Source organism: Haliotis asinina, chromosome 14 (genome assembly GCF_037392515.1).
Source record: "Haliotis asinina isolate JCU_RB_2024 chromosome 14, JCU_Hal_asi_v2, whole genome shotgun sequence".
NCBI lineage: Eukaryota > Metazoa > Mollusca > Gastropoda > Lepetellida > Haliotidae > Haliotis > Haliotis asinina.
The window spans coordinates 35,755,305-35,783,134 of record NC_090293.1 but is presented as its reverse complement, the minus strand read 5'-3'; the positions used below and the strand labels follow the sequence as shown (position 1 = coordinate 35,783,134).

The following is a 27,830-nucleotide window of genomic DNA, read 5'->3' as shown; positions in this document are numbered from 1 at the left end:
GATATTCCATTTTCAGGGTATTGTGACTTCAGAGTGCACGTTACCGTATTAGTTTATTGGGTTTAGTGATGCTGATGTGGCAACAGTTGCAAACAGTGACTTACCCTGACACACCGAGAAAGTCGGTATGTGTCGCACCCCCTGGTGCACACAATGTACTTGCCTACTTCAGGAGACAGGGGAAGTGCGTCGCGACTCACTTCCATTGACCTTAATCTTACTCAGCCCGGATCTGATTGGTTACATGCACGCACTTTACTGCACCTGCTTAATAGATTATTGGTGATGTCATGATTTAACTTAACAAAACTGTAGAGTATAAATATGCCTGTTGAACTGATGGACACTATTGAAAATGCATTTGTTCTTGCAAGTAGTTATCGTTTGTCTGTCCGCATGGGTGGGAGAAAGTGCTTGTCCCCACCTAGACAGCGGGTTACTGAAATGGGGGGACACAAGTTCCTGGGCATCCAAGACAATACCGAAAAAAGGGGACCAGGTTCTCATTCCATCAGGTAAACTTGATATTTTCATTCACAAGACAATGTAGTGAGTAGTCGAGCTCCTTTGAAACGAGGGAAACCGACGTACGTAATTGTAAACCTGCCTCTAAACGTTAGTTATCGTCAAAGACTTCTTTCAAGCAAATATATGCGCCTCTGTTTAATTTTTTACAGTTTAGCACAGTCACTCATTGTTGATGTGTAAGCTGTTTTCTCTACATTGTTGACTTTTGTTTGCTAGTTCACGTCACAAATAAACAACTTTGGGTGAATATGTCAGTCATCAAGTACAAAATACCACCAGAACCAGTACAATTTCGTGCAAACGTTGTGTCCCAACTGAATTACTCAACAACATTATAATCACTGTCAACAATCGAAGCAATGTAGTTAAACACTTTAATTGCCATTCACGGTCTATGTTCAACACTGTTTCTTCAGTACATTGCCTTTAACCTTTAATTACCGTATTTAATTATGCCATATTTAAATACCTGACCGTTATTATATCGAGTAAGGGAAACGATTTTTAAATGTTCCAACAGGAGATATCATTAGTGTTGTCATCCATTACCTCTAAATACCTTTGACATTTCAGTATCAGAACAATAGATAGTAACTGGTAAATGTGGTTAAATGAACAAATAGGTTGTTTTTCATATAATTTATAAAGTTTTATAAATTTTGACATGACACTTACGTTCCGCCTATCTGGATGATAATAAAACTACACTTCGTGCATAAAAATAAGTTGTGATACGTTTATGTCCTCTCTAAATACTGAAATATACTGATCGTTTCTGAAAATACATTTTACTCATGTGATTTAGTTAATGAAGACAGGATTGATATTACACCCGGAAATTACCTGACCTGTTAGTCTTAAACACATTTCATGTACATGGGAACATCCATGGCTAATCGTTCAATCTACGAAACCATTTTATTTCCATGGAATCTTTCAGAGACATTCGTTTACTTGATTAACCTTGAGTTTCCTTCCAGGCAAGAAACTCCTCCTGAACGTGTCCCCGCCATGTCTGTCCTCCATCATCATCGGGGATGGGGCAGCGTTAGTCTGGGGCGACGTGGACAACCTCACCGTCTGTGTCAGCTACATCCTCATCAGAGGCCGCCTCCAGATCGGCAGTGAGGACTGTAGGTTCACCAAGAAAACCCACATCAGACTTACAGGTCGGACAACACATATCTAGAGACAGATATATCGGTATTAAAGAGACGCATACCTTTCAAATCAACAATTGGTTTATGGGCGGAATGTGTTTGTGTATCACGCTAATTTTACATAGATTATATTTATGCGAAAGAGATGTAAAGTAAAGTTTCTATGGATGTTAGACAATGTCAATGTATCGTGGAAGATAATCTGTCCAAACAGTTATCAACCATGGCATGTCAACGTACCCTGAGATGAGTTTAACACGGAACACCAAGATCAACATCACTTCCCTTTCCCAGGTGAAAGCAACTCTACGTTGTCTGTTTCTGGCTTTGGGAGGAAGTTCATTGGCGTGGATGCAGGAGGCACGATTGAGATACACGGAGAAGAGAAGCCATCATGGACGAAGTTGATCCAAACAGCTGAACCAAGCACCTGTGACAACCTCTTCAATTTCCAGGTTAGAATCTGTTGAGTTGGGATATCCACATTGACATATTAAACGTACAGATGAGACGACGATGTATTGTGTTGTCAGTAGAGGCATGTTAAAGGTACAGATGAGACGATGTAGTGTTGAGGGATCAATAGAGGCATGTTAAAGGTACAGATGAGACGATGTAGTGTTGAGGTATTAATAGAGGCATGTTAAAGGTACAGGTGAGACGATGTAGTGTTGAGGTATCAATAGAGGCATGATAAAGGTACAGGTGAGACGATGTAGTGTTGAGGTATCAATAGAGGCATGATAAAGGTACAGGTGAGACGATGTAGTGTTGAGGTATCAATAGAGACATGATAAAGGTACAGGTGAGACGATGTAGTGTTGAGGTATCAATAGAGGCATGATAAAGGTACAGATGAGACGATGTAGTGTTGAGGTATCAATAGAGGCATGATAAAGGTACAGGTGAGACGATGTAGTGTTGAGGTATCAATAGAGGCATGATAAAGGTACAGATGAGACGATGTAGTGTTGAGGTATCAATAGAGGCATGATAAAGGTACAGATGAGACGATGTAGTGTTGAGGTATCAATAGAGGCATGATAAAGGTACAGATGAGACGATGTAGTGTTGAGGGATCAATAGAGGCATGATAAAGGTACAGGTGAGACGATGTAGTGTTGAGGTATCAATAGAGGCATGATAAAGGTACAGATGAGACGATGTAGTGTTGAGGTATCAATAGAGGCATGATAAAGGTACAGATGAGACGCTGTAGTGTTGAGGTATCAATAGAGGCATGATAAAGGTACAGATGAGACGATGTAGTGTTGAGGTATCAATAGAGGCATGATAAAGGTACAGATGAGACGATGTAGTGTTGAGGTATTAATAGAGGCATGATAAAGGTACAGGTGAGACGATGTAGTGTTGAGGTATCAATAGAGGCATGATAAAGGTACAGATGAGACGATGTAGTGTTGAGGTATCAATGGAGGCATCATAACGGTACAGATGAGACGATGTAGTGTTGAGGGATCAATAGAGGCATGATAAAGGTACAGATGAGACGATGTAGTGTTGAGGGATCAATAGAGGCATGTGAAACGTACAGATGAGACGATGTAGTGTTGAGGTATCAATAGAGACATGATAAAGGTACAGATGAGACGACGTAGTGTTGAGGTATTGATAGAGGCATGATAAAGGTACAGATGAGACGATGTAGTGTTGAGGTATCAATAGAGGCATGATAAAGGTACAGGTGAGACGATGTAGTGTTGAGGTATCAATAGAGGCATGATAAAGGTACAGATGAGACGATGTAGTGTTGAGGTATCAATAGAGGCATGATAAAGGTACAGATGAGACGATGTAGTGTTGAGGTATCAATAGAGGCATGATAAAGGTACAGATGAGACGATGTAGTGTTGAGGGATCAATAGAGGCATGATAAAGGTACAGATGAGACGATGTAGTGTTGAGGTATCAATAGAGGCATGATAAAGGTACAGATGAGACGCTGTAGTGTTGAGGTATCAATAGAGGCATGATAAAGGTACAGATGAGACGATGTAGTGTTGAGGTATCAATAGAGGCATGATAAAGGTACAGATGAGACGATGTAGTGTTGAGGTATTAATAGAGGCATGATAAAGGTACAGGTGAGACGATGTAGTGTTGAGGTATCAATAGAGGCATGATAAAGGTACAGATGAGACGATGTAGTGTTGAGGTATCAATGGAGGCATCATAACGGTACAGATGAGACGATGTAGTGTTGAGGGATCAATAGAGGCATGATAAAGGTACAGATGAGACGATGTAGTGTTGAGGGATCAATAGAGGCATGTGAAACGTACAGATGAGACGATGTAGTGTTGAGGTATCAATAGAGACATGATAAAGGTACAGATGAGACGACGTAGTGTTGAGGTATTGATAGAGGCATGATAAAGGTACAGATGAGACGATGTAGTGTTGAGGTATTAATAGAGGCATGATAAAGGTACAGATGAGACGATGTAGTGCTGAGGTATCAATGGAGGCATGTGAAACGTACAGATGAGACGATGTAGTGTTGAGGTATCAATAGAGGCATGTTAAAGGTACAGATGAGACGATGTAGTGTTGAGGTATCAATAGAGGCATGTGAAACGTACAGATGAGACGATGTAGTGTTGAGGTATCAATAGAGGCATGTTAAAGGTACAGATGAGACGATGTAGTGTTGAGGTATCAATAGAGGCATGTGAAACATACAGATGAGACGATGTAGTGTTGAGGTATCAATAGAGGCATGTTAAAGGTACAGATGAGACGATGTAGTGTTGAGGTATCAATAGAGGCATGTTAAAGGTACAGATGAGACGATGTAGTGTTGAGGGATCAATAGAGGCATGTGAAACGTACAGATGAGACGATGTAGTGTTGAGGGATCAATAGAGGCATGATAAAGGTACAGATGAGGCGATGTAGTGTTGAGGGATCAATAGAGGCATGTGAAACGTACAGATGAGACGATGTAGTGTTGAGGTATCAATAGAGGCATGTTAAAGGTACAGATGAGACGATGTAGTGTTGAGGTATCAATAGAGACATGTTAAAGGTACAGATGAGACGATGTAGTGTTGAGGTATCAATAGAGGCATGATAAAGGTACAGATGAGACGATGTAGTGTTGAGGTATCAATAGAGGCATGATAAAGGTACAGGTGAGACGATGTAGTGTTGAGGTATCAATAGAGGCATGATAAAGGTACAGATGAGACGATGTAGTGTTGAGGTATCTATAGAGGCATGATAAAGGCACAGATGAGACGATGTAGTGTTGAGGTATCAATAGAGGCATGATAAAGGTACAGATGAGACGATGTAGTGTTGAGGTATCAATAGAGGCATGATAAAGGTACAGGTGAGACGCTGTAGTGTTGAGGTATGAGTAGGGGCATGATAAAGGTACAGATGAGACGACGTAGTGTTGAGGTATCAATAGAGGCATGATAAAGGTACAGGTGAGACGATGTAGTGTTGAGGTATCAATAGAGGCATGTTAAAGGTACAGATGAGACGATGTAGTGTTGAGGTATCAATAGAGGCATGTTAAAGGTACAGATGAGACGATGTAGTGTTGAGGTATCAATAGAGGCATGATAAAGGTACAGATGAGACGATGTAGTGTTGAGGTATTAATAGAGGCATGATAAAGGTACAGGTGAGACGCTGTAATGTTGAGGTATCAGTAGGGGCATGATAAAGGTACAGATGAGACGACGTAGTGTTGAGGTATCAATAGAGGCATGATAAAGGTACAGGTGAGACGATGTAGTGTTGAGGTATCAATAGAGGCATGTTAAAGGTACAGATGAGACGATGTAGTGTTGAGGGATCAATAGAGGCATGTTAAAGGTACAGATGAGACGATGTAGTGTTGAGGTATCAATAGAGGCATGATAAAGGTACAGGTGAGACGCTGTAGTGTTGAGGTATCAGTAGGGGCATGATAAAGGTACAGATGAGACGACGTAGTGTTGAGGTATCAATAGAGGCATGATAAAGGTACAGGTGAGACGATGTAGTGTTGAGGTATCAATAGAGGCATGTTGAAGGTACAGATGAGACGATGTAGTGTTGAGGTATCAATAGAGGCATGTTAATGGTACAGATGAGACGATGTAGTGTTGAGGTATCAATAGAGGCATGATAAAGGTACAGATGAGACGATGTAGTGTTGAGGTATCAATAGAGGCATGATAAAGGTACAGGTGAGACGATGTAGTGTTGAGGTATCAATAGAGGCATGTTAAAGGTACAGATGAGACGATGTAGTGTTGAGGTATCAATAGAGGCATGTTGAAGGTACAGATGAGACGATGTAGTGTTGAGGTATCAATAGAGGCATGTTAAAGGTACAGATGAGACGATGTAGTGTTGAGGTATCAATAGAGGCATGATAAAGGTACAGATGAGACGATGTAGTGTTGAGGTATCAATAGAGGCATGATAAAGGTACAGGTGAGACGATGTAGTGTTGAGGTATCAATAGAGGCATGTTAAAGGTACAGATGAGACGATGTAGTGTTGAGGTATCAATAGAGGCATGTTAAAGGTACAGATGAGACGATGTAGTGTTGAGGTATCAATAGAGGCATGATAAAGGTACAGGTGAGACGATGTAGTGTTGAGGTATCAGTAGGGGCATGATAAAGGTACAGATGAGACGACGTAGTGTTGAGGTATCAATAGAGGCATGATAAAGGTACAGGTGAGACGATGTAGTGTTGAGGTATCAATAGAGGCATGTTAAAGTTACAGATGAGACGATGTAGTGTTGAGGTATCAATAGAGGCATGTTAAAGGTACAGATGAGACGATGTAGTGTTGAGGTATCAATAGAGGCATGATAAAAGTACAAGTGAGACGATGTAGTGTTGAGGTATCAGTAGGGGCATGATAAAGGTACAGGTGAGACGATGTAGTGTTGAGGTATCAATAGAGGCATGATAAAGGTACAGGTGAGACGATGTAGTGTTGAGGTATCAATAGAACCATGATAAAGGTACAGATGAGACGGCGTAGAGTTGAGGTATCAATAGAGTCATGATAGCGGTTCAGGTTAGAAGATGTAGTGTTCAGATACCTGTGAGAGCATCTTTAACGTCGAGCTGAGTTGATGTTTTGTTTTATTGACATACCTGTAAAATCATCGTTAATGTAGAACTGAGTTGGTGTAGTGTAGTGTACGCTGTGATACAAAAGTAATGCCTGCAGGGATAACAAACAATTATTTGTGTATTTTACAGACAAGTGTGTTCCGAGCGGAATCTTCTCGAGGTCTGTACGTGTCTGTGTTTAATGAGGACAGCTCTCTGTGGGACTTTGCCGTGTTCAGGACCGGGGAGGACATTGATGACGAGGACCTCAAATTTAAGGAATTTATAAAAAGTGAGCAAATCGACGCGACGTGATTTGATTGTTTGGAAGTGAATTGGTAATTGACTGGTGCTGTGATTCTATCTGATGACATGTTTTATGTTTAATGTTTCAGGTGTTCCCCAAGACAAGATTCTGGCAGTTGCGCTTCAAGGTGAACTTGGTACTGGAGACATGACCGCTGTGTACACAACACTGGAGGCTGCAGGGGGTCTGACGTCATCAGCTATCAGGAGAGTCACAGGCAGACAGGCTTACGCCTTTATAACAAGAACAGGTGAGGTGCAATTACGTTCACTAGACTGACTGTTCTTTAGTCTACCAGCCTCCTCAAAGCACTGTCTCTGCGCCTCTCCAGGAGGTGTTTTTCAATACCATCCCTCTGGATATCTCTGATCAGCTGGCCAACTGCTCTAGTATATAGAATATAAACTGAAAAATTTCGGAGCTCGATCCTTCTCTCGAGCAGCTGCTTCATCGTGGAACTCTTTCCATATAAGTTCTTCCGACGCTACCGGCAAATGTCTTTACTGTTATCCGTTTTCTGTATATATGTATACACGCTATGAGCAAGTCACTCAGTGATGTGGAACTAGCACTTTATGAATATCCTTATTATTATTTTTTTGTAAGGCCGCCCTGATACAACAATCGAGAGACATGTCCTCAACCCACACCACAAGGGCGTTGTAGAAACTGGCTACCTGGCTGTCGATGTCAATGGATTCCAGTTCAGTGTGAACAGCAAAGTCTTTTCAAATGCGAACAAAAAGACAGGTGTCAACTTTCGAGTTCTTCTAACAGAAACAGCCTACCCATGCCTGACACTGAACGCTGATGTCTCGGCGTGGAGACCCGGTGTGTATTTGGTACTCTATACCATGTGTACATTTGAAAGATATGCCTAGCATTTTCCCCTGACAACCTCAGGAGACATGTACTTATGTCCTATAGACAATTTGCTCATCTCATCAATCATTACATCTTCGACAATTTGTTCATCTGATCCCTTGTTACATCTTAAACAATTAGATCTGTCATTATAACTTATATAAATATTTCATCCAACTACTGTGCTCTCCCACTATCTAACATTTAGTCTCTGACTTGGAACATGTTTACGGACCATGTTCCCACATTGGCTACCACTTAGTTTCTAGTTCTGTTGGATAATCCAAATGGTTACTCTATATAAAAACATATTCTTTCGTATCCTCAACAGGTGACAAGATCGTCATATCCTCTACCGACTTCGACTGGAGACAAGCTGAAGAAATGACCATCAAGAGTTGTCCTTCCTGTGCCGTCAACGAAATCTGTCTGACAGGTACGTAGGTATAGCTGGTGTATTGTTATCATTGCACCTACGTGTATATAGAGCAACATGTTTTCTGTCTTCAGTTATTACTGTCCCTCCCTAAACATCTGCTAGTATACTGTTCCCCAGTATGCCATAGTTTATGGAATTTGAGAATCAAAACCAGCCATTCTCCTTCAGAGCCGCTCAAATACACACACTATGGAGAGGTAACTCTTGGTGTGGACGAGAGGGCGGAAGTGGGACTGCTGAGCCGGAACATCATCATCGAGGGTGTGATACCGGAAGAGGGTTGCAGTATCAACGAACCGGAAGATCAGTACCTCTGTGACCTGTTTGGATTTGACACATTTGGAGGTCATATTAAGGTGTAAATAATCTTCTATTTGGCTTTAGATACAATGTCGTGCATGTCTAAGACCAACAGAGTATGGCAATAACTATTAAAGATGGACCTTGCGAAATTACTTTTATAGTTTGTTACTTCCATGAAAGACTTACGATTTGTTTTTCTTTTTTAGATTGTGAAAGGCTTCAAGTCAGCTCACATCCAAGGCATTGAGCTCTACCACATGGGACAGCAGAGATTTGTCGGTGAGTGTCCTTATCTCACCTGGGAGAGTATATCGTTGTACAATTTGTATTGCTGCTCAAACACAAGGTCAACAGAACTAACTTATCTTGACCAGGTACCTACCCACTCCACTTCCACATGTGCGACGACGTGGACGGTAACTGGTTCCGTCACAACTCCATCCACCACTCCTTGACGAGGTGCGTCACTGTCCACGGCACCGATGGCGCTGAGGTTAGAAACATAACTTTACTATAGTAAAGTGATATATAGTGATAAATCCAACAGTGACGAGTTGATCGTTCGTCTTTTTTGTCTTGATATCTGACTTTCAGGAGTTTCTTTTTCCAAACAACTAAATGTTTCCGTTCTCTCCGTGTGTTGAAACACGCTATAATGCAACATTTCTCACACTGACAAACACACACATATCTGCAGAAGACAAATATATAACAATATGTATACATACATGTCTAACATCTACATCTCCGGATTCCTTCCCAAAGTTAAATGTTCTCGTCACGATATGGCTGAAATATTGCCGATGTGACGTTAAATTTTTAACTCACTCACTTGCTCACTACATCTTCCTACGTATATATTCGCCACCTGACACACATCGACATTTGTATGTATGTCCTCTGACATATTCCTTTGACCTATGCATAGTCATCTCCTGACATATCCCTTTGACATACGCTTCGACATATTCTGACTTATTCCTTTAAAACCAGTAAACACGCAATTTGACTTTCATACTTTCTTTACTCACACAAGTGTCAACATATATAGATGTAACATGCTGATATGTTTTAAATAAACGTCTGTGGATAACTTAATAGGAAAATGTCCAATGAACAACAACGTCACTGACGCAACAACGACATTAAACAAAGGTTGGGTCACTTGCAGTTAATAGCGTGCACTGCAAGACAGTCATTGCGTCATTGGAAGACACAGATATCTAAGAAACAGCTGTGGGGTGGTCTGCCAGTGATGCTGAAGGGCCGGTGTCAATTCAGCACTTGCCTTGGTCATGGCACCATCCCTTCCAAAACGACCATGTTCAAAAACACAATTTGGCGCAAGTCTTTCTTCTCGACGTCTATAAGTCCTTTAACGTCCATTTGCAAAAGGTAAATTAATCCTGCGCTTTGTCATAGATGTCCTCTTTGCAGTATCAGCAGCTGTTTTGAACCGATTTCGAAAGTGTAAGACTTGGATAATGCGGTCCTGTCGAGCTGTCGTCAAAGATGGTGTGCCAGATCGCGGACAAATGCAACACTTCCGGTGGCCCGAAAATTGTCTGAGTTGACCAACAGTGACTGGATGCACTTTACAGTGCCTGACAATCATCACATCTGAAGAAACGCTGCTACTCTCACCGAAACGTGATTCTTGTCTTGTATCAAGGGTGACATTTTCTCAACGTGATTCAGTTTCACAATTCCTCGTGCTTTATAGAGCCTTGGTGCAGGTGATGCACGTGCACAACATGTTTCATGAATGTAGTAGTTGTGTTTACAAGAAATGTCAAAGGTTCAGTTTTAAGCATCGACGATCATAAAAGAAGTAGGTTCTGGGACTCAAACTCGAAATAGGTAAGAATATCAGCCTTCTATCCCTACATCCTCTGTACCAACAAACAACAAATGCCAATTGCGTTTTTAATGGCTCTCAGTATATGTCAGTGTGTTCTGGGACCGCTGTGTCTCAAAAAGGTTTGCAACAGTCTCTTAACATCTCCGTATCTCTTCGTATGGTTTCTCTCTATTACCAGGTGTCTCACAATGTGTGTTATCTACACCGCGGTCACGGCTTCTTCTTGGAGGACAGCGCAGAGCAGAGGAACGTCTTCGACAGCAACCTGTGTATCGGCACCATGCACGGCACCCACATCATGTCCGACATGAAGAAGGAGTGGTGCAATTCTACCATGGAGGAATTCTGCGAGTAAGGACAGGATATTTAATTGTGTATCTTTCAAGACAATACTATTGGTGTTATTCTTTGACCATGAGTTTGGTTTTTAAGCGTGTTTTTAGTTATCGGTATTTTTAACTTCTTGTACTAACAGCGCCCTCTCCTCCTACTGGATTACACACCCCAACAACACCTTCATCAACAACGTGGCCGCCGGCTCAGATGTAAGTTACTGGTACAGTAGAATTACACGTATTGTAACGCTGATGGATGGATTTGAAACTGGCAGACCTCTAACATGGATTTACCTAACACAATAAATAACAGATCAAGTTACACCTGATCTCATAACGAAATTAGAATATGTTTACGGGACTGTTAATGTAACAAATAATAATTTTTCTGGTCTGTTAAAGTATGAGGTAATGGATTTATGAATTTTTCATTCAGTCACATAAATAAAATATTCAGTAACTGTTTTCCAGAATGCAGGATTTTGGATCCTTGCGTCTCGTCTTCCCCTCGGCCTCTCCCGACAACGCCAGCTAGAGAGGGGGTTGGTACCTGAGTTCCATGCCATGCAGACAAAGATCAAGGAATTCAGAAACAACACTGCTCACTCGAATATGGATGTACGTTCCAAAAAAAATCATATTATACTAGGTTTGTTGAAAGTGGACAAAACCGTTCGACAATTAACGACAAGCAATTATGATATATATTGTTGTCAGTAAGTTAGTCCATCCATTGAGACCCCCGCCACGCATATACCTGGAATATTGTTGAGTGCGATTTAGAACTTCCCAGTCCTATTCCTCACTCACTCTCATTTAGATGTGCCATGAAAATTTAATTCAGTTATGTCCTCAAAACAACGGTATTTCAGTTGTCATCAATATAACAGCTATTTAGTTGTAATCAATGTAACGGTAATTCAGTTATTATGATGAGCGAGAAACAGACCCGCATCCCGCACCTTGTAGGCAGTTTCCATTTACCAGCGAGTATGTTATGGTAAGATGTTCTCGAACCAAGGGAACTGCGTGTACTAGAACTCAGAGGCATCGCTGTGTTTTGGATTGACACTTTGACATGCCGTAATATACAAGAGAACATCCGAGTCCAGCAGGTTTCACGTCAGGTGTACACTCTTTCTTGGTACTTTCTCAATGCTTAACAAGAACTGTATGTGAGAAGAGATGAATGATAACCCGTCACACGTTATTGGGAGATTCACTCTGCTTCAACAGAGAGGCCTTCGCATTGACAAACGCATTTCTCACGGACAATACAAGAACAAAGTATACGTCCCAGAAAATGGCGTCCTTGGTGCCAAAGTGTCTCACACACCTATGACTTCACCATCTCACACTGGAGGGCATTTTGATAAGTCCTACCTATATGGGTAAGTGCGCGCTTCGTTCCAGTAAATTGCAATGTGTCCCTTTTATGTAGGGCAAATACTACTTTGTTAATGACACAGTTCTGTATCCTATAAAGAAACGGAACGTCATGTGATCAGTTTAAAACCTGCGTCATATCCAGAATACACTGTACTTCATCACGGGCATGCATTTATTCATACACAACGGGGCATTTTAGCCATAAGTACATACATCACCATTATAGTCTGTTGGACTAAAAAGTGGACCGATGAATTCCAATGTAACTCGAAAACGAACAAGCATAGCATACTCAATGAAACGCTGATCATAATCAGAACACCATGTCAACTCTGTAAGGTTTGGGCAGATTTTTTGTCCTATTGATAAATAAATTATGTAACAAACTATCATTAAAATTTTTAATTTTGACACAGTTCACTATTTGTTACGAGGGAGGACTGCAGAGAAAGGAACAGCCAGGCGTGCGAGAAAGCATGGAGACAGCACAGGTTAATGAATAAATAACTTTTTCGGCACTTGTGCACACGCATCTCGAACATTAGTTTTCGAGTTACACTGCAATTCACCGGTCAGCACTTCAGAAAAAAAACGGACTATAGTTCATTAAAATCATACTGGATATGTGAACTATTGTCTTATCAATGGTGGTTTGTGCTTACTTTCAATACAGATTTACAGCCTACAAAAACCGAGGCACGAACGTCTGGACTAAAGCTGGGATCGTCATTATGAGCAATTTCACGTAAGTCCGAATCTCTGTCGAATTCCCTTCAGATACAAACTAAAGACCTCACTACAGTAAGAAAATGATGTCATTTCACACTATCTATAGTTAGTATATTGTTAGACTACTTACAAGACATGATTGTCAGCGCAATGTACATGTAGTATGAATAAAATGTTGGAGACTGATAAGTGTTTATCTCCATTAATGGTGGGCACTCCATATCTTCAGCCTGGCCGATGCTATGCAGGGAATCACAATGGCGTCTGCTGATACCGGGACATATGCCAAGCTGACCAGCTCCATGCTGGTGGGCGAGACGGACAACTTGGGTCTTCCGCAGGAACCATTTGGACGTTCCAGATCTGGCATAGCGTATGTTGAAACTTCCTGAATATTATGCCTCGTGCCTTGAGATCAAAGGTTTGTTCAAGAAGCCAGCTTCTTGGCTCGTCATTATCAGATGAAAGAAAATAATAATGTACATTTCCCAGGATACTTTGCTGCCTTGCTTGTCGCTGTGTCGGATGACGGCGATGAGGCAAGTCCCCCTGTGATATCCTCGAGAAACTATGCTTTGGCCTGCTCGCTCTAAAATGAACTAAAATGAACGTTCCTGCTCAGACAGAGTAGCTGTTCATCATTTCACTGTCTGTGTGGTTTAAATATTCCCGAGTGCATGATTAAAGAACATTCATTCTTGCAATAGTCTGCGATCAGTATGGCATTAGTGTGAAGATGAAATCAAAGTGTCTTCCATCTTCACCTCCAGAGAGGAACCGCTTCAGGGAGTTGTCTTCTACCAGGGTCCGGGTCACGTGACGAATACCTTCTTTAACAAATACGAGACGAAGACAGCAGGGTCAGTGACCAGATACGCAGGGGCCATCAGCGTGAAGCGTAGCAACCCCTATCCCCCTAAAGCCAGCAGCCATGTTGAGGGCATCAAGTTCGGCTTCTGTGACGTGGTGCGTTTTCCACTTGCAATGTTATGAATGTTATGCCTTCTTAGTGTTACAACATTGTGCTGTAGTTGTGTCTGTGGTGCAGTCCGATGTGGAGGCAGCTTGTCTGGGAACCCTGCCTGGTGTCGTGGTCTGTTGGAACAATCTTTTCGCCACCAATATTACGAAAATGTGTGATGTGTAACGTAGCTCTGTGTTAAGTGGGACCAAGCTGTTTCACTTTATGTGATATCTTGTCATGATAAGTGATGTAATGTTATAGACAAGACTCGGTGTTATGGAGGACAATGTCACGATATACAGCAAGTCACGGGGAACCATGCCGCGATATAAATCTATTAGTCTGTTAGTAGGGGTCATGTCACGATACACGGGTTTTGCGAGAGCATTGTCACGATATGCAGCTGTTACGGGAAACCACGCATGCCACGATATATAGCTGTATCGGGGATAGATGTCATGATATAGAGTGTTTCGGGATCCATGTCAGAATACAGACAGTTACGGAGGATCGGGAGTGGAAGTGAGCAGGCCATGATATAGAGCTGTTACGGGGATCCGTGTCATATTATACAGCTGTTACTGGGTCCATGTCATGATATACAGCTGTTAAGAGGGGTACATGTCATGATATAGAGCTGTTACGAGGGGTACATGTCAGGATATAGAGCTGTTACGAGGGGTACATGCCATGATATAGAACTGTTACGAGGGGTACATGTCATGATATAGAACTGTTACGAGGGGTACATGCCATGATATAGAACTGTTACGAGGGTACATGTCATGATATACAGCTGTTACGAGGGGTACATGCCATGATATACAACTGTTACGAGGGGTACATGTCAGGATATACAGCTGTTACGAGGGGTACATGCCATGTTATAGAACTGTTATGGGGGTACATGTCATGATATAGAGCTGTTACGAGGGGTACATGTCAGGATATTGAACTGTTACGAGGGGTACATGGCATGATATAGCTGTTACGAGGGATACATGCCATGATATAGAACTGTTACGAGGGGTACATGTCATGGTATAGAACTTTATGGGGGTACATGTCAGAATATACAGCTGTTACGGGGATACATGTCATGATATAGCTGTTACGAGGGGTACATGTCATGATATAGCTGTTACGAGGGGTACATGTCATGACATTGAACTGTTACGAGGGGTACATGTCATGATATAGAACTGTTACGTCGTTTACTCCAGATTCAGGGAAACTGGGCATATAAGGGAAACCCATCTGTTCCGCTTATGAAGAACAGGGACGGCAACAGACAGATCACCTTCAGGGACATCGACGGGAGCGTCTCTGGGACACCTGGTACACAGTTCGTGCCGAATACGCGTTTCCACACCACCAACCAGTGTGACTACAGGCCCGTCTCGAACTTCGCCGTGTGTCCCCACGACTATGCTAAGGTATCAGTTTTGTACAGTCGCTCACATCTTTGTCTTAACACTTGGTAAGTATGGGTATTCCACGGTTACTGTTATAACAAACCTCTATATTTACGTTTTTACCGAGTTACTGAGTCGATATGAGAGCAGTTTCACGTAAATATGTCTATCTATTAAAATTTACCTTGAATTTGCCAGTCTTCTAACGACTTGTTCTGTTGCAGTCTAATATCAGATTTATAGTTCATTCTTGTACGTTATTATTCAAAGAGCTATATTCCATGTGACATATTGCAGACTGTCTTTAGTGGAGACGGAGCTCTTAAAACATTGAAGTCGAACTACCCAATGTACATGCGCCGGGACGACAGACCTGATGATGCGTTTGCCTTGAAAGGTAGTGTTGGGTGCGATCCTCATTATAGTTCAGATTTCGTTAAGACGGACGATTTCCAAACGCCCGTTGTTGATGGTTCCGTAAGTATGACTGGGGCCCGCACATGTATTCATTTTCAACCTGTACATTTCAAACTTAGGTACAAAGGGAAATGCCTACCTGGTCATCAAGAAGAAATCCTATACGGTCTACTTCAACGGAACAGCTCCGACTAGGCTAAAGGTCGCAGGACACAACTTGGAAAGGTAGATCGGCCTTTGGTGCAATATCAGGAACGCATAACTGTAGCTATATGAGTGAGTGAGTGTGGGTTTACGCCGTATCGAGCACTAATCCAGCAATGTCACGGGGGCTTAACATATTGTGCCCACGTGGGGAGTCAAAGCCGGGTCTTGGCGAACGCTTTAACCATTAGGCTACCTCCACCGCTCAAGTAACTATTTGAACAATGTTAATACTTGTCTGTGACCGATGGCTGTTTGGTTAACCGACAGCTTTAGATTCTGAAAAACCTGAAGAATATGAATATTTTGGAAAATTGTGTGTTCAGAAGAAGTTTGCCTGATAATATGCTTGTAGCTGCATGTACCTGATTGAATAAACTCGCAGCTTGGACTGAAGAATCGTGCACTTTGCGATTGCTCTGTTTTGTAGGGGTGACTATGTCAGACTGGGGCTGTGCTATCCTAAAGATGTGATCAGCTTCAGCTTTTCCAGTGGACTTCCCATGATAGGGACATCTACTCCTGCTTTCAACGTCAGCAGCATCAGCGACCTGGACAGCGACACCACGGGGAGGGCCTACTTCTGGGACAAGTCCTCAGGGTGGGTTCAAGGGGTACAGAGGGGTATAGGTCCTGCAATTACATGACCATGTCTCACTGACTAGGCGGTGTCCACAGAGGGATATAGGTGCTTCAGATTATTACATGGCCATGTCTCACTGACTAGGCGGTGTCCACTGATGGATATAGGTGCTGCAGATTATTACATGGCCATGTCTCACTGACTAGGCGGTGTTCACTGATGGATATAGGTGCTGCAGATTATTACATGGCCATGTCTCACTGACTAGGTGGTGTTCACTGATGGATATAGGTGCTGCAGATTATTACATGGCCATGTCTCACTGACTAGGCGGTGTTCACAGAGGGATATAGGTGCTGCAGATTATTACATGGCCATGTCTCACTGACTAGGCGGTGTTCACTGAGGGATATAGGTGCTGCAGATTATTACATGGCCATGTCTCACTGACTAGGCGGTGTTCACTGAGGGATATAGGTGCTGCAGATTATTACATGGCCATGTCTCACTGGCTAGGCGGTGTTCACTGAGGGATACAGGTGCTGCAGATTATTACATGGCCATGTCTCACTGACTAGGCGGTGTTCACTGAGGGATATAGGTGCTGCAGATTATTACATGGCCATGTCTCACTGACTAGGCGGTGTTCACAGAGGGATATAGGTGCTGCAGATTATTACATGGCCATGTCTCACTGACTAGGCGGTGTTCACTGAGGGATATAGGTGCTGCAGATTATTACATGGCCATGTCTCACTGACTAGGCGGTGTTCACAGAGGGATATAGGTGCTGCAGATTATTACATGGCCATGTCTCACTGACTAGGCGGTGTTCACTGAGGGATATAGGTGCTGCAGATTATTACATGGCCATGTCTCACTGACTAGGCGGTGTTCACTGAGGGATATAGGTGCTGCAGATTATTACATGGCCATGTCTCACTGACTAGGTGGTGTTCACAGAGGGATATAGGTGCTGCAGATTATTACATGGCCATGTCTCACTGACTAGGTGGTGTTCACAGAGGGATATAGGTGCTGCAGATTATTACATGGCCATGTCTCACTGACTAGGCGGTGTTCACAGAGGGATATAGGTGCTGCAGATTATTACATGGCCATGTCTCACTGACTAGGCGGTGTTCACTGAGGGATATAGGTGCTGCAGATTATTACATGGCCATGCCTCACTGACTAGGCGGTTTTCACAGAGGGATATAGGTGCTGCAGATTATTACATGGCCATGTCTCACTGACTAGGCGTTGTTCACTGAGGGATATAGGTGCTGCAGATTATTACATGGCCATGTCTCACTGACTAGGCGGTGTTCACTGAGGGATATAGGTGCTGCAGATTATTACATGGCCATGTCTCACTGACTAGGCGGTGTTCACTGAGGGATATAGGTGCTGCAGATTATTACATGGCCATGTCTCACTGACTAGGCGGTGTTCACAGAGGGATATAGGTGCTGCAGATTATTACATGGCCATGTCTCACTGACTAGGCGGTGTTCACTGAGGGATATAGGTGCTGCAGATTATTACATGGCCATGTCTGGTGGGTTTGACATCAAGCAGGTGCCGAGATAGGGTTGTCTAGCATGTTTATCGGTCTATGGACCATCAGTCTTTACGGATCAGACTACCCTAGTCAGGACATTCAAATAACGGTAGGTTAGACTGTCAATATATACGTACAAACACCAGTGACAAAACCTACGTTACAATGTGCAGATGTGCCCGTGCTCTTACAGCAAGGGAATGGATGCGCGATAAATGAAATGGATTGAAAACTAGTCTAGCGCTCCTGTGGAGCTGGGTTGTATACACCCAGTGACGTTAAGAATGATAACTGGGTCCGCTTGGCGGGAATCAAATATTCGGAATTCTTCTTAACTTTCTACAAGCACCTGAACAAGTACGGTATGTCAAGAAACAATACAATCAAAACAATACAACCAAGCATACAGATAGGACTTGTCTAGTTCAGTGTATTTGGTGTTTTCCAGCCTGCTTTTCATCAAGATATACTCCAATGTCGACCGTGTTGATGGAGAAAGGTGTCCAGGATACAAGTGCCCGTATATTATCATCACTAGAGCCGGTGGCAGTAACAGCCTTGCAGACTGTTTTCTCGACGCATACGATGGAACCTACAACCAGCCTCAAGATGTACGTTATGACACAGCTCCGCATTGGAACATTTCGTCATATGGGTCTTTAACTGCAAGTAGACCTCAACCGTGGTTTCTTAACGTAAAGTTTCTATTTATAAACGAAACAAGCAGTCATCAAACAGTTAAAAGCTTGTGTTTGGTCGTTGTGTGCATCACATCAAAATTACTGATCACGCCAGAACAATATATGAGTGAGTGACTTAGGCTTTGGGGCCAAGAGGCATATCGTGGATAGGATTTCACATTCGAACTCTTTGGCTAACATTTTGTCACGTATAGGGCTACCCAACATCTGACATGCATCACATCCTGCAGATGTTGGTACTTCAATCGTAGTCTGTCTCACAGTCCCTGAACCACATTATTTTGTCTGCTGCCAAGCCTTCTCTGCAGTGCTAAAGCCTTAAATGAAGTCTCCCTTGGTCTCCTTTTCAATTAAAATGGGTTTGTTTGTTACTAACAAACTTATTTATATTCAGAGACTAATCCTTAGTCTGCTTCAATCCAGCCATGTTATAATGTTGACTGACTAGAGTTTCTACATGTTGCAGGATGCAGTGAACATCCCCAAAGCTAAACCCTGTGCTACGACTACGTCGAGGGTGAGTTCTGCTTCTCCCATGAGGTCAGATGTGTCACTGTGATAACACTTGGTGTTCATGTGGCTTACTCAAGTGACTTCATTTTCGTATAAACGCCTGAAAAACATCAGTAGCTCTTTTCGTAATTCGTCGTATTTTGTTTGACCTAGGAACCTGACCTCCAGGCCTTTGGTGCCGAAGTGGAATCCAACTTCTTCAGTGCTGCACCTTCTACACCAGTATGTCCCTCTGGTCCTGTACATAAAGGTGCCTGCCTTTCTCCAATATGTCCCTCTGGTCCTGTACATAAAAGTGCCTGCCTTTCTCCAGTATGTCCCTCTGGTCCTGTACATGAAGGTGGTTGCCTTTCTCCAGTATATCCTTCTGGTCCTGTACATAAAGGTGCCTGCCTTTCTCCAATATGTCCCTCTGGTCCTGTACATAAAAGTGCCTGCCTTTCTCCAGTATGTCCCTCTGGTCCTGTACATGAAGGTGGTTGTCTTTCTCGAGTATGTCCCTCTGGTCCTGTACATGAAGGTGACTGCCTTTTCTCCAGTATGTCCCTCTGGTCCTGTACATAAAGGTGCCTGCCTTTCTCCAATATGTCCCTCTGGTCCTGTACATAAAGGTGCCTGCCTTTCTCCAGTATGGCCCTCTGGTCCTGTACATGAAGGTGGTTGCCTTTCTCCTGTATATCTCTTTGGACCTGTACAGAAAGTCATCTGCCTTTCTCCAGTATGTCCCCCTGGTCCTGTACATAAAGGTTATTGCCTTTCTCTATTATATCCCACTGGTCATGTACAGGATTACACTTGTAAGTATAAGGAATGTGTACATGCTGTATGTATCGTTATGGTCACGTGGTAAGACGGTTTAATATAATAGCTTTATATGTCGCGCATTATTTTAAATTCGTGTTTGTGAGTATGTGTTTTTTAACTTTCTTTCTCGCCCAGGTCGAACTAAATCCGAGCTAAAGGGTTGTTTCAAAGACTCCTCAACATACAGAGATATTCCCTATGGTTTTATGGAACTACCAATGTCCATGACGGTGGACACCTGTGTTGAAAGGTTTGAACAAAATTGATGTCATGAAAATGAGACTTAGTGATGATCCGAAAGCCAAGGTAGGACTGTAATAAAGGCTTACCAGTTTTCGAAACTCAAGAACCTGGGGATTTGTACTGCCAAACCAAAGAATCAAAATTATTTGAAGTACAAAACTATTGTAATATGAAAGTGGGGTTTGAACCGACGATCGACTTATCTTGCTAAGAGTACAACGTACGTCTCCGGAAAGTATTTCTGCCAAAGTATTTCATATCACAAAAAGAGCATGTCTGATATCTAGATACCTAGTTTCAAATGGCATACTGGCTGCTAGCGCACTGGAATATAAACACAGCTATTGTAATATTCATGGTGCTAATGATTAACATGTGGTTATCAAACATGTGGTTATCTGAAACCAAATATGGAGTAAAGTATATGGTTCCAGATGCTACAACCGGGGCTATGTCTACGCTGCTCTACAGAACGGTACAGAGTGCAGATGTGGTAATATGTATGGAGGCTTTGGAACCAGCACCATGTGTTCCAAATCCTGTTCAGGCAACAAAACCGCCAACTGTGGAGGTTCCCTGGCTAACTCTGTCTACACCACCGGCAACAGTATGTAAACGCATTTCCTGAGGCTGAGGGGTCAGTTTTATTCGGGTTTAGATGACCTCAGAGGTGTCTGTAAATAGCATGTCAGTATATTTTCGAAAATAGATTTTTTTAGTGTATTTTGCACTTTGTTTTGTATTATATCGCATCAACATTTTGAAATAAATAAAAGGCAAAATTAACTTTGATCTTTGCAGCTACATCGCTGGCCGGAATCACGTGCGGACCTGGAGACAACGGATCAGTGATTGACGGGAAGTGTTATTGCCTCACTTCCGGTCGATACTCTTACGTGGAAGCTCAAAGGCAGTGTGTCCTGCAAGGAGGTGAACTGGCGACCATCAGTTCGGACACTGTCCAGGTAGGAGACCCATGCCTTTACCTATGTACCGAGAGAGTGATGATATAAATTTCCTCTCCTCTGTTTTCAGTATCGCGTGGTTTATGTAACAGTTTTAAATGTGTGTTTGGAGGGGTGTTTGCTTACTTTATGAGATTTCATTTTCTCGGAAATTGCGTCTCTTTTGCCGTTCAGTATAATAATACTACCTGGCATTCGCCAAGAGATGAGCATCTTCCCTACGGGTAGCACCCATAACTAACTCGTGCAAATAAAAGTTGCAAGTTGCGGCAGTAAATTGCATCGGGCATCGTTGATGCTACTGACTTGTAGGGAGTTAGACTATTTCTTCTCAAGTGAATTCACGGTGATCGAATGCACCAATGTGGATCCAACAAATTAGATTTGATCTCTCTGATAGATCACTTTGGAACCTATGAGATCCTCCTCACCACACATTACTCACATGCACCAACAGACCAATTGTTAACAGAACACAGATTGTATCAACTGTGTGGAGCACGTACATTCTGTTCACACGTTGTAGCTCTCGATGTCCACATCTCTGTGTATGTTAGTTTTGTCGTCCATTGTCCCTACACGGACTGTATCTTGGTCCAGGAAAGTGTCCAGTGTTCCCCTATGATAATGGTCGTGTTCGTTTCAGTCTCAAGTGGAGCGCTACATGAGACCTTTTAAGACTGACGCCTGGTTTGGTCTGCACGACGTCGTCAGTGAAGGCACTTACACCTTCGTCGATGGTACACCCTTAGGCAGTTACAGAAACTTTATTCCAGACCAAGGCTTGTCTTCAGAGCGTGACTTCGGAGGTTGGTATTGCCTGTACAAATGTTGCAGAACACATGATAGTCGGGACTTCTCACAAACACACCTGGGTGTTTCCGTGCCAGTAATCGTTTATGTTTATATAATGTGCTGCTCCGATATCTGTTTTCTACATGTACTTTATGTATCCACGACGGGATATCCAATGAAAGATCCCTTAGCTACACTAGATTCGATGGAGCCATTTCCTGAATGACCACTGGTTTTCTCTATGGAGCGAGGTATCTGTAATACAGTGTAGGTTTCCGGCATAGGATTGTCAGCAAGAACATTTTCTGTGATGGTGTCCTGGGTCAATGTTTCTGTTTCAGTGCTGAGTGCAAGTAGTCTTTACCGTTGGGATGTCCGCGAAGACGCGACTTATCCGGCTTTGTGCCAGCTACCTATGCCGGTCCCAGTACCAGGTAAGAATGCATGCATGGTTACAGCATGCATTATTCGACATGGCACAGGTGGGTTGCTTAGATTTCTGACAAGCTTTCGGATTTCGGATATGCAGAATTCATAAGGAGACCATATAAGGAGGGAATAATATTTTTTTTAAAAGTCAGTTCTGATAACCTATAAATGTCTCCCTTTCAGTTCGCTGTGGTCAGAATAATTATGGTCAGCGATTAAAAGGCGGCGATTGTTACCTAGTTATCAACAAGGTCGTTGACTACATCACCGCTGGTTACGTCTGCCGCACTAGACGTGGAACTCTGGCAGATGCCTCGACTGTGCGCAAGTTGGTGTGTTCATTACACTGTTTGCCATGTCTGTACATTACACAGTTTGCTACGTCTGTCTGTACCGTAGAGCTACATATCAAGCTTTTCCTCCTAATGTAGCTACGTGTCATTAATTTCGCTAAATTGTAGCTACATATCATGTATAGTGCTTCTAGATACCTTTAAAGCTACCTAACGAAAACATCTAACCTTCCGGCTCTGCTTTCGGATCATGTGACATCAGTGTTGATTTCGTGGATACCAAAACGCTGGATCTGTATCCTTTCTCATACCACGTAACCCTGCAGTATCATCGTTTCTCGCCTGGATTCCATAAACCAGTAACCTCCTTTTTCCTGCCTTGAAAACCATAACCCTGTAACCACCTCTTTCCACTGTCGTATTCCATAATCCTTTACCCTCCTGTCACCAATTCCATACACCGGTAGATTTCTCGCTTCCATGTCCATAACCTCGGAGTTCATCAACCGTGAAGATCCGGGTTAGAATTGGTGTTCAGCTTATCGCAGGACGGTATTGACGGGTCCGAGTCAATGACTTGGCTTGACACGACATCGTATTCGAACTGCGTACATCGCTTTCTCATGCTCTTGATCATTTGGTTGTCTGCACCAGGCTCAGTTGTTTCCATGCAGCTGGAATGCTTTTGAGTGCGGCGATAAACAACAAACTAACAAATCTTCGTTCATCTGGATTGCTGAACCCCATTATCTCACCCTTTCTCTCCAACCTCCATAACACGTGCTCCTTGCCGTAGAATGTTTTGCTACATAATTATCAGATTTTGTAATACCAGAGCAACCTCATTCGTGTATAACTTCGTTGCTCCTCTTTCAGATTCATAACACTTCTCTCAGATTCTGTAACCCGATACCATCCTCGTTATTTATTCAGATTTCATTATTCTTTAACCACCTCGCTCCTCTCTCAGATTTCTTTTCCTGTACCCTGCATCGTCTTCAGGAGATATATATGTACAATTAACGTTCCTTCCTCCTCTAAAGGCTGCAGTGAAGGAACACATCTTCAGGTTTGGTCGGACGATGAACTACTGGATAGCTGAAGAACACGGTGATATTTTTGGTGAGTTGATTCTGTGCATATTTCTTGCTCAGTGAACAAACGGCTATTCTGGTGGGATCTGTACTGATGGCGTGTCAGATGGTCTTGTATAGAGTGTTCAGGCAGCAACGGTAACTGTGTTCTGTCTATCAAAACAACACGGTCTCTTGACCTGTGAACGGACAACCATAAGGCCGGTATCTCATTTTGTATTCTGTTGTATTTAGTATCCTGTTAAAACTGACTCATGCAGCTGATATCTCGGTTCTTGTACAGACGGATTATAGTGAGTGCTTTTTGAAAGACGCGAAACTTTGCTGTGCTGAGATGAAGCCCACCAGAGCGCTAAACGGTGCTCCCCTTTAAACCCCTAACCCTACCACACACCACACATCCTGTGTGTTAAGCCATGCTCATTCACTCACTTCAGAACTGGACCACGCCTTGGTTTACAACAAGAAGAAGGCAAACAAAGAAAGCAGGAACGGCGTCGTGTGTAGCATAGGTGAGCTTGTACCTGAACTACCATACTGCTATAACCGCTGTGTGATCTAATGCTTTATTCTATATCCTTTCAATTGACTTGCTGATTGTACGCACTCCTTACTTTCCAGAAACACTGTCGTCTACAAGACCATGTTCAGCTGGTAAGTTCTTGAAGACGTACCGTTACTACAGGCACACTTTTTTGCAATACATGTTCTAATTATCCAAAGTAAGGATAGTCTGAATAGTGTTTCAGATCAACAAACGTTTCTTGTGGCTATAAATTAGTATTACCTTATCTTGGATAACAATTTGAAGTCGATGAGTCTTGATGATGCTTGGAACAATTCTACTGGCGCTTCCTATTCTCGTGCTATTTACGGATATCGGCTGAAAAAATAATACAAACAGTTCTTATCGTATGAATGCTTGTTGTTTCTAAATGAAGGGATTCACCCTCTAGCATCTGCATCTATCAACTGCTTGATTCATCAGGTGTATTACCACTCTTGAGCTCGATGAAAAACAGACCTATGAAGGTCCCGTGGTAGAATAGGCCTTCAGCAACCCATCCTTGCCATAAAAGGCGACTATGCTTGTCGTAAGAGGCGATTAATGGGATCGGGTGGTCAGACTCGCTGACTTGGTTGACATATGTCATCGGTTCCCAATTGCGCAGATCGATGTTCATGTTGTTGGTCACTGGATTGTCTGGTCCAGACTGGATTATTTACTGGATTTATTTTCTATGCCGCCATAGAGCTGGATTATTGTTGAGTGCGGAGTAAAACTAAACTCACTCACTCGACACCACTTCCTAGTTACCGGTCAGTGATGTAGACAACCGCTAAGTATCACGCATCGGCGATATCGCCAGAAAACGTGTTTACCCCGAGAATTGGAGATGGCTGTATAATATGTGTTATATGGCATATGACACACAAGATTTTGCGTTGCCCACATTTTACATAGTAGTATGTAGAGCAATAGGAAAGCGTGTTTCACCCATGTCTTTCAGACTGGCTCCACAAAGACGGCAACTGCTACCTGAATAGAGGGGACCGCGGCAACTACGATAAAGCCAAGTTGTTCTGCAATCAGTGAGCATTTACTCGATTTTACTTGTGTCGCAATATCTGTAACCTGTGTGTGCAATAACTAGTGTTAGTGTGAGCTACATCTGTAACCATTAAGTGTAGGGGAAAATCGTTAGTGCGTAATAGTTAGGGACCGTTCATAATTTATGGCGAGGGTGGAGGGGTGATGATGGTTTCTTTTTTAGTTGCATGTACAATGTGAATGACACCCCCCACCCCTAAAGTTAAAGTACAAAGTAAGTACCCCCCCCCCCCCCCCCACTCCCCACCTGCTTGTCATGTCTAAAATAGGTGACCCCCATCTCCCCAAAACTAAATGGGTGAGCACCCCACTCCCACCCTGGCCATAAATTATGAACGGTCCCTTAGTTAGCGATGTCCCTATCCAGTAAATGATTATTGTTTCTCGTGTTATAGCGACAGCGAGGTTGTCAATGCTGTGTCAGTGCTGTCCACTCTGTGTTATAGTGGCGACAGCAAGATTGTCAGTGCTGTCCACTCTGTGTTATAGTGGCGACAGCGAGGTTCTCAATGTTGTCCATACTGTGTTATAGAGGCGATAGCGAGGTTCTCAATGTTGTCCATACTGTGTTATAGTGGCGACAGCGAGGTTCTCAATGTTGTCCATACTGTGTTATAGTGGCGACAGCGAGGTTCTCAATGTTGTCCATACTGTGTTATAGAGGCGACAGCGAGGTTCTCAATGTTGTCCATACTGTGTTATAGTGGCGACAGCGAGGTTCTCAATGTTGTCCATACTGTGTTATAGTGGCGATAGCGAGGTTGTCAATGTTGTCCATACAGTGTTATAGTGGCGACAGCGAGGTTGTCAATGTTGTCCATACTGTGTTATAGTGGCGATAGCGAGGTTGTCAATGGTGTCCATACTGTGTTATAGTGGCGACAGCGAGGTTGTCAATGTTGTCCATACTGTGTTATAGTGGCGATAGCGAGGTTGTCAATGTTGTCCATACTGTGTTATAGTGGCGATAGCGAGGTTGTCAATGTTGTCCATACTGTGTTATAGTGGCGATAGCGAGGTTGTCAATGTTGTCCATACTGTGTTATAGAGGCGACAGCGAGGTTGTCAATGTTGTCCATACTGTGTTATAGTGGCGACAGCGAGGTTGTCAATGTTGTCCATACTGTGTTATAGAGGCGACAGCAAGGTTGTCAATGTTGTCCATACTGTGTTATAGAGGCGACAGCGAGGTTCTCAATGTTGTCCATACTGTGTTATAGTGGCGACAGCGAGGTTGTCAATGTTGTCCATACTGTGTTATAGAGGCGATAGCGAGGTTGCGACGGTTATCAGTGACGCTGAGAACTCCTTCATCGCAGACGTCGTGAAGACAGAGACACTCAGTCCCTCTGTGTATATTGGTGAGTAGACGTCCTCAGCAAATGCATTGACAGGTGTCCGATTTGCTGACAATGCCCCTTTTTGTGGATGCTGGGATGCTGGACGTTTCCCTATATCAGAACATAAACGTAATAAAGCTGTATAGAGGAAATTGTGTGATCGAGCTCAGTCCCTGAACCGTGTTATTTTCCCTTCTGTATACGGCTCTCTGCAACAAGCCTACAATCTAAAATGATGCAAGTCTAGATTTCTCCAAGTTCCGAATGTTCTTATTCTCACTGGGTCTCCTTTTCAATTTAAAGGGAACTTATTGTTTCTATCAAAGTTATATACATTCACAGGATAAACGTTTGTCTAGTGGAATATTAAATCAAAGGTAATTAAGAATATAAAGTGTACATAGTTAATTGGTTGGTTGGCGTATCGCTTCCTCTACCATTATGCCAGAGTTGATGAAATTATTTATCTATCAATTCATTAGTAACGTTTTATTTTAAACGCTTCCCCCAAATTGCGTCCTTCAGTGGTGTCTAGTAGTTCACTAGTATTTTTGAATCCCAGAATCTACCACCAAATATACAGGCACTGCTTGGGTTAAACGATTCACTTAGCCAGTGAGCACAAACTCACACCTGATATAATTTATATGAGCTACAACAAACCTCCTTGTCCATACCCAGCTGCAGGAAACGTGTACAGCAAGGCTACAAGTGACGACGGAGATGACGAGTCTTCATCACCTTATACCAACTGGGACAGCAAACGGGGCAGGGGCAAAGGTAGCTGCGTTCTACTGGCATCTCACAACTCGAAATGGCGGAACACCAAGTGTAGCAGGATCGCAGCCATTTTGTGTAAAGCGCGGGCTGTATCATGACAAACACA

General features: G+C 42.9%; 1 protein-coding gene across 1 annotated transcript; it reads left to right on the top strand.

Moving 5' to 3' along the window:
* Positions 1 to 355: 355 nt before the first annotated feature.
* Positions 356 to 27,830, top strand: LOC137260772 (inactive cell surface hyaluronidase CEMIP2-like). Its single transcript, XM_067798345.1, has 36 exons — positions 356 to 515; positions 1,509 to 1,697; positions 1,983 to 2,143; positions 6,932 to 7,073; positions 7,177 to 7,338; positions 7,695 to 7,919; positions 8,284 to 8,388; positions 8,560 to 8,747; positions 8,901 to 8,973; positions 9,069 to 9,187; positions 10,734 to 10,906; positions 11,031 to 11,100; positions 11,362 to 11,508; positions 12,127 to 12,281; positions 12,953 to 13,024; positions 13,238 to 13,381; positions 13,779 to 13,974; positions 15,196 to 15,408; positions 15,685 to 15,784; positions 15,924 to 16,029; positions 16,439 to 16,609; positions 18,604 to 18,766; positions 19,323 to 19,373; positions 19,538 to 19,619; positions 20,309 to 20,423; positions 20,851 to 21,023; positions 21,218 to 21,381; positions 22,028 to 22,190; positions 22,518 to 22,610; positions 22,789 to 22,937; positions 23,942 to 24,020; positions 24,430 to 24,504; positions 24,614 to 24,646; positions 25,504 to 25,585; positions 26,868 to 26,965; positions 27,632 to 27,830. The coding sequence occupies exons 1-36, from the start codon at positions 356 to 358 to the stop codon at positions 27,820 to 27,822; spliced, it is 4,782 nt and encodes a 1,593-aa protein (XP_067654446.1). The 3' UTR covers positions 27,823 to 27,830.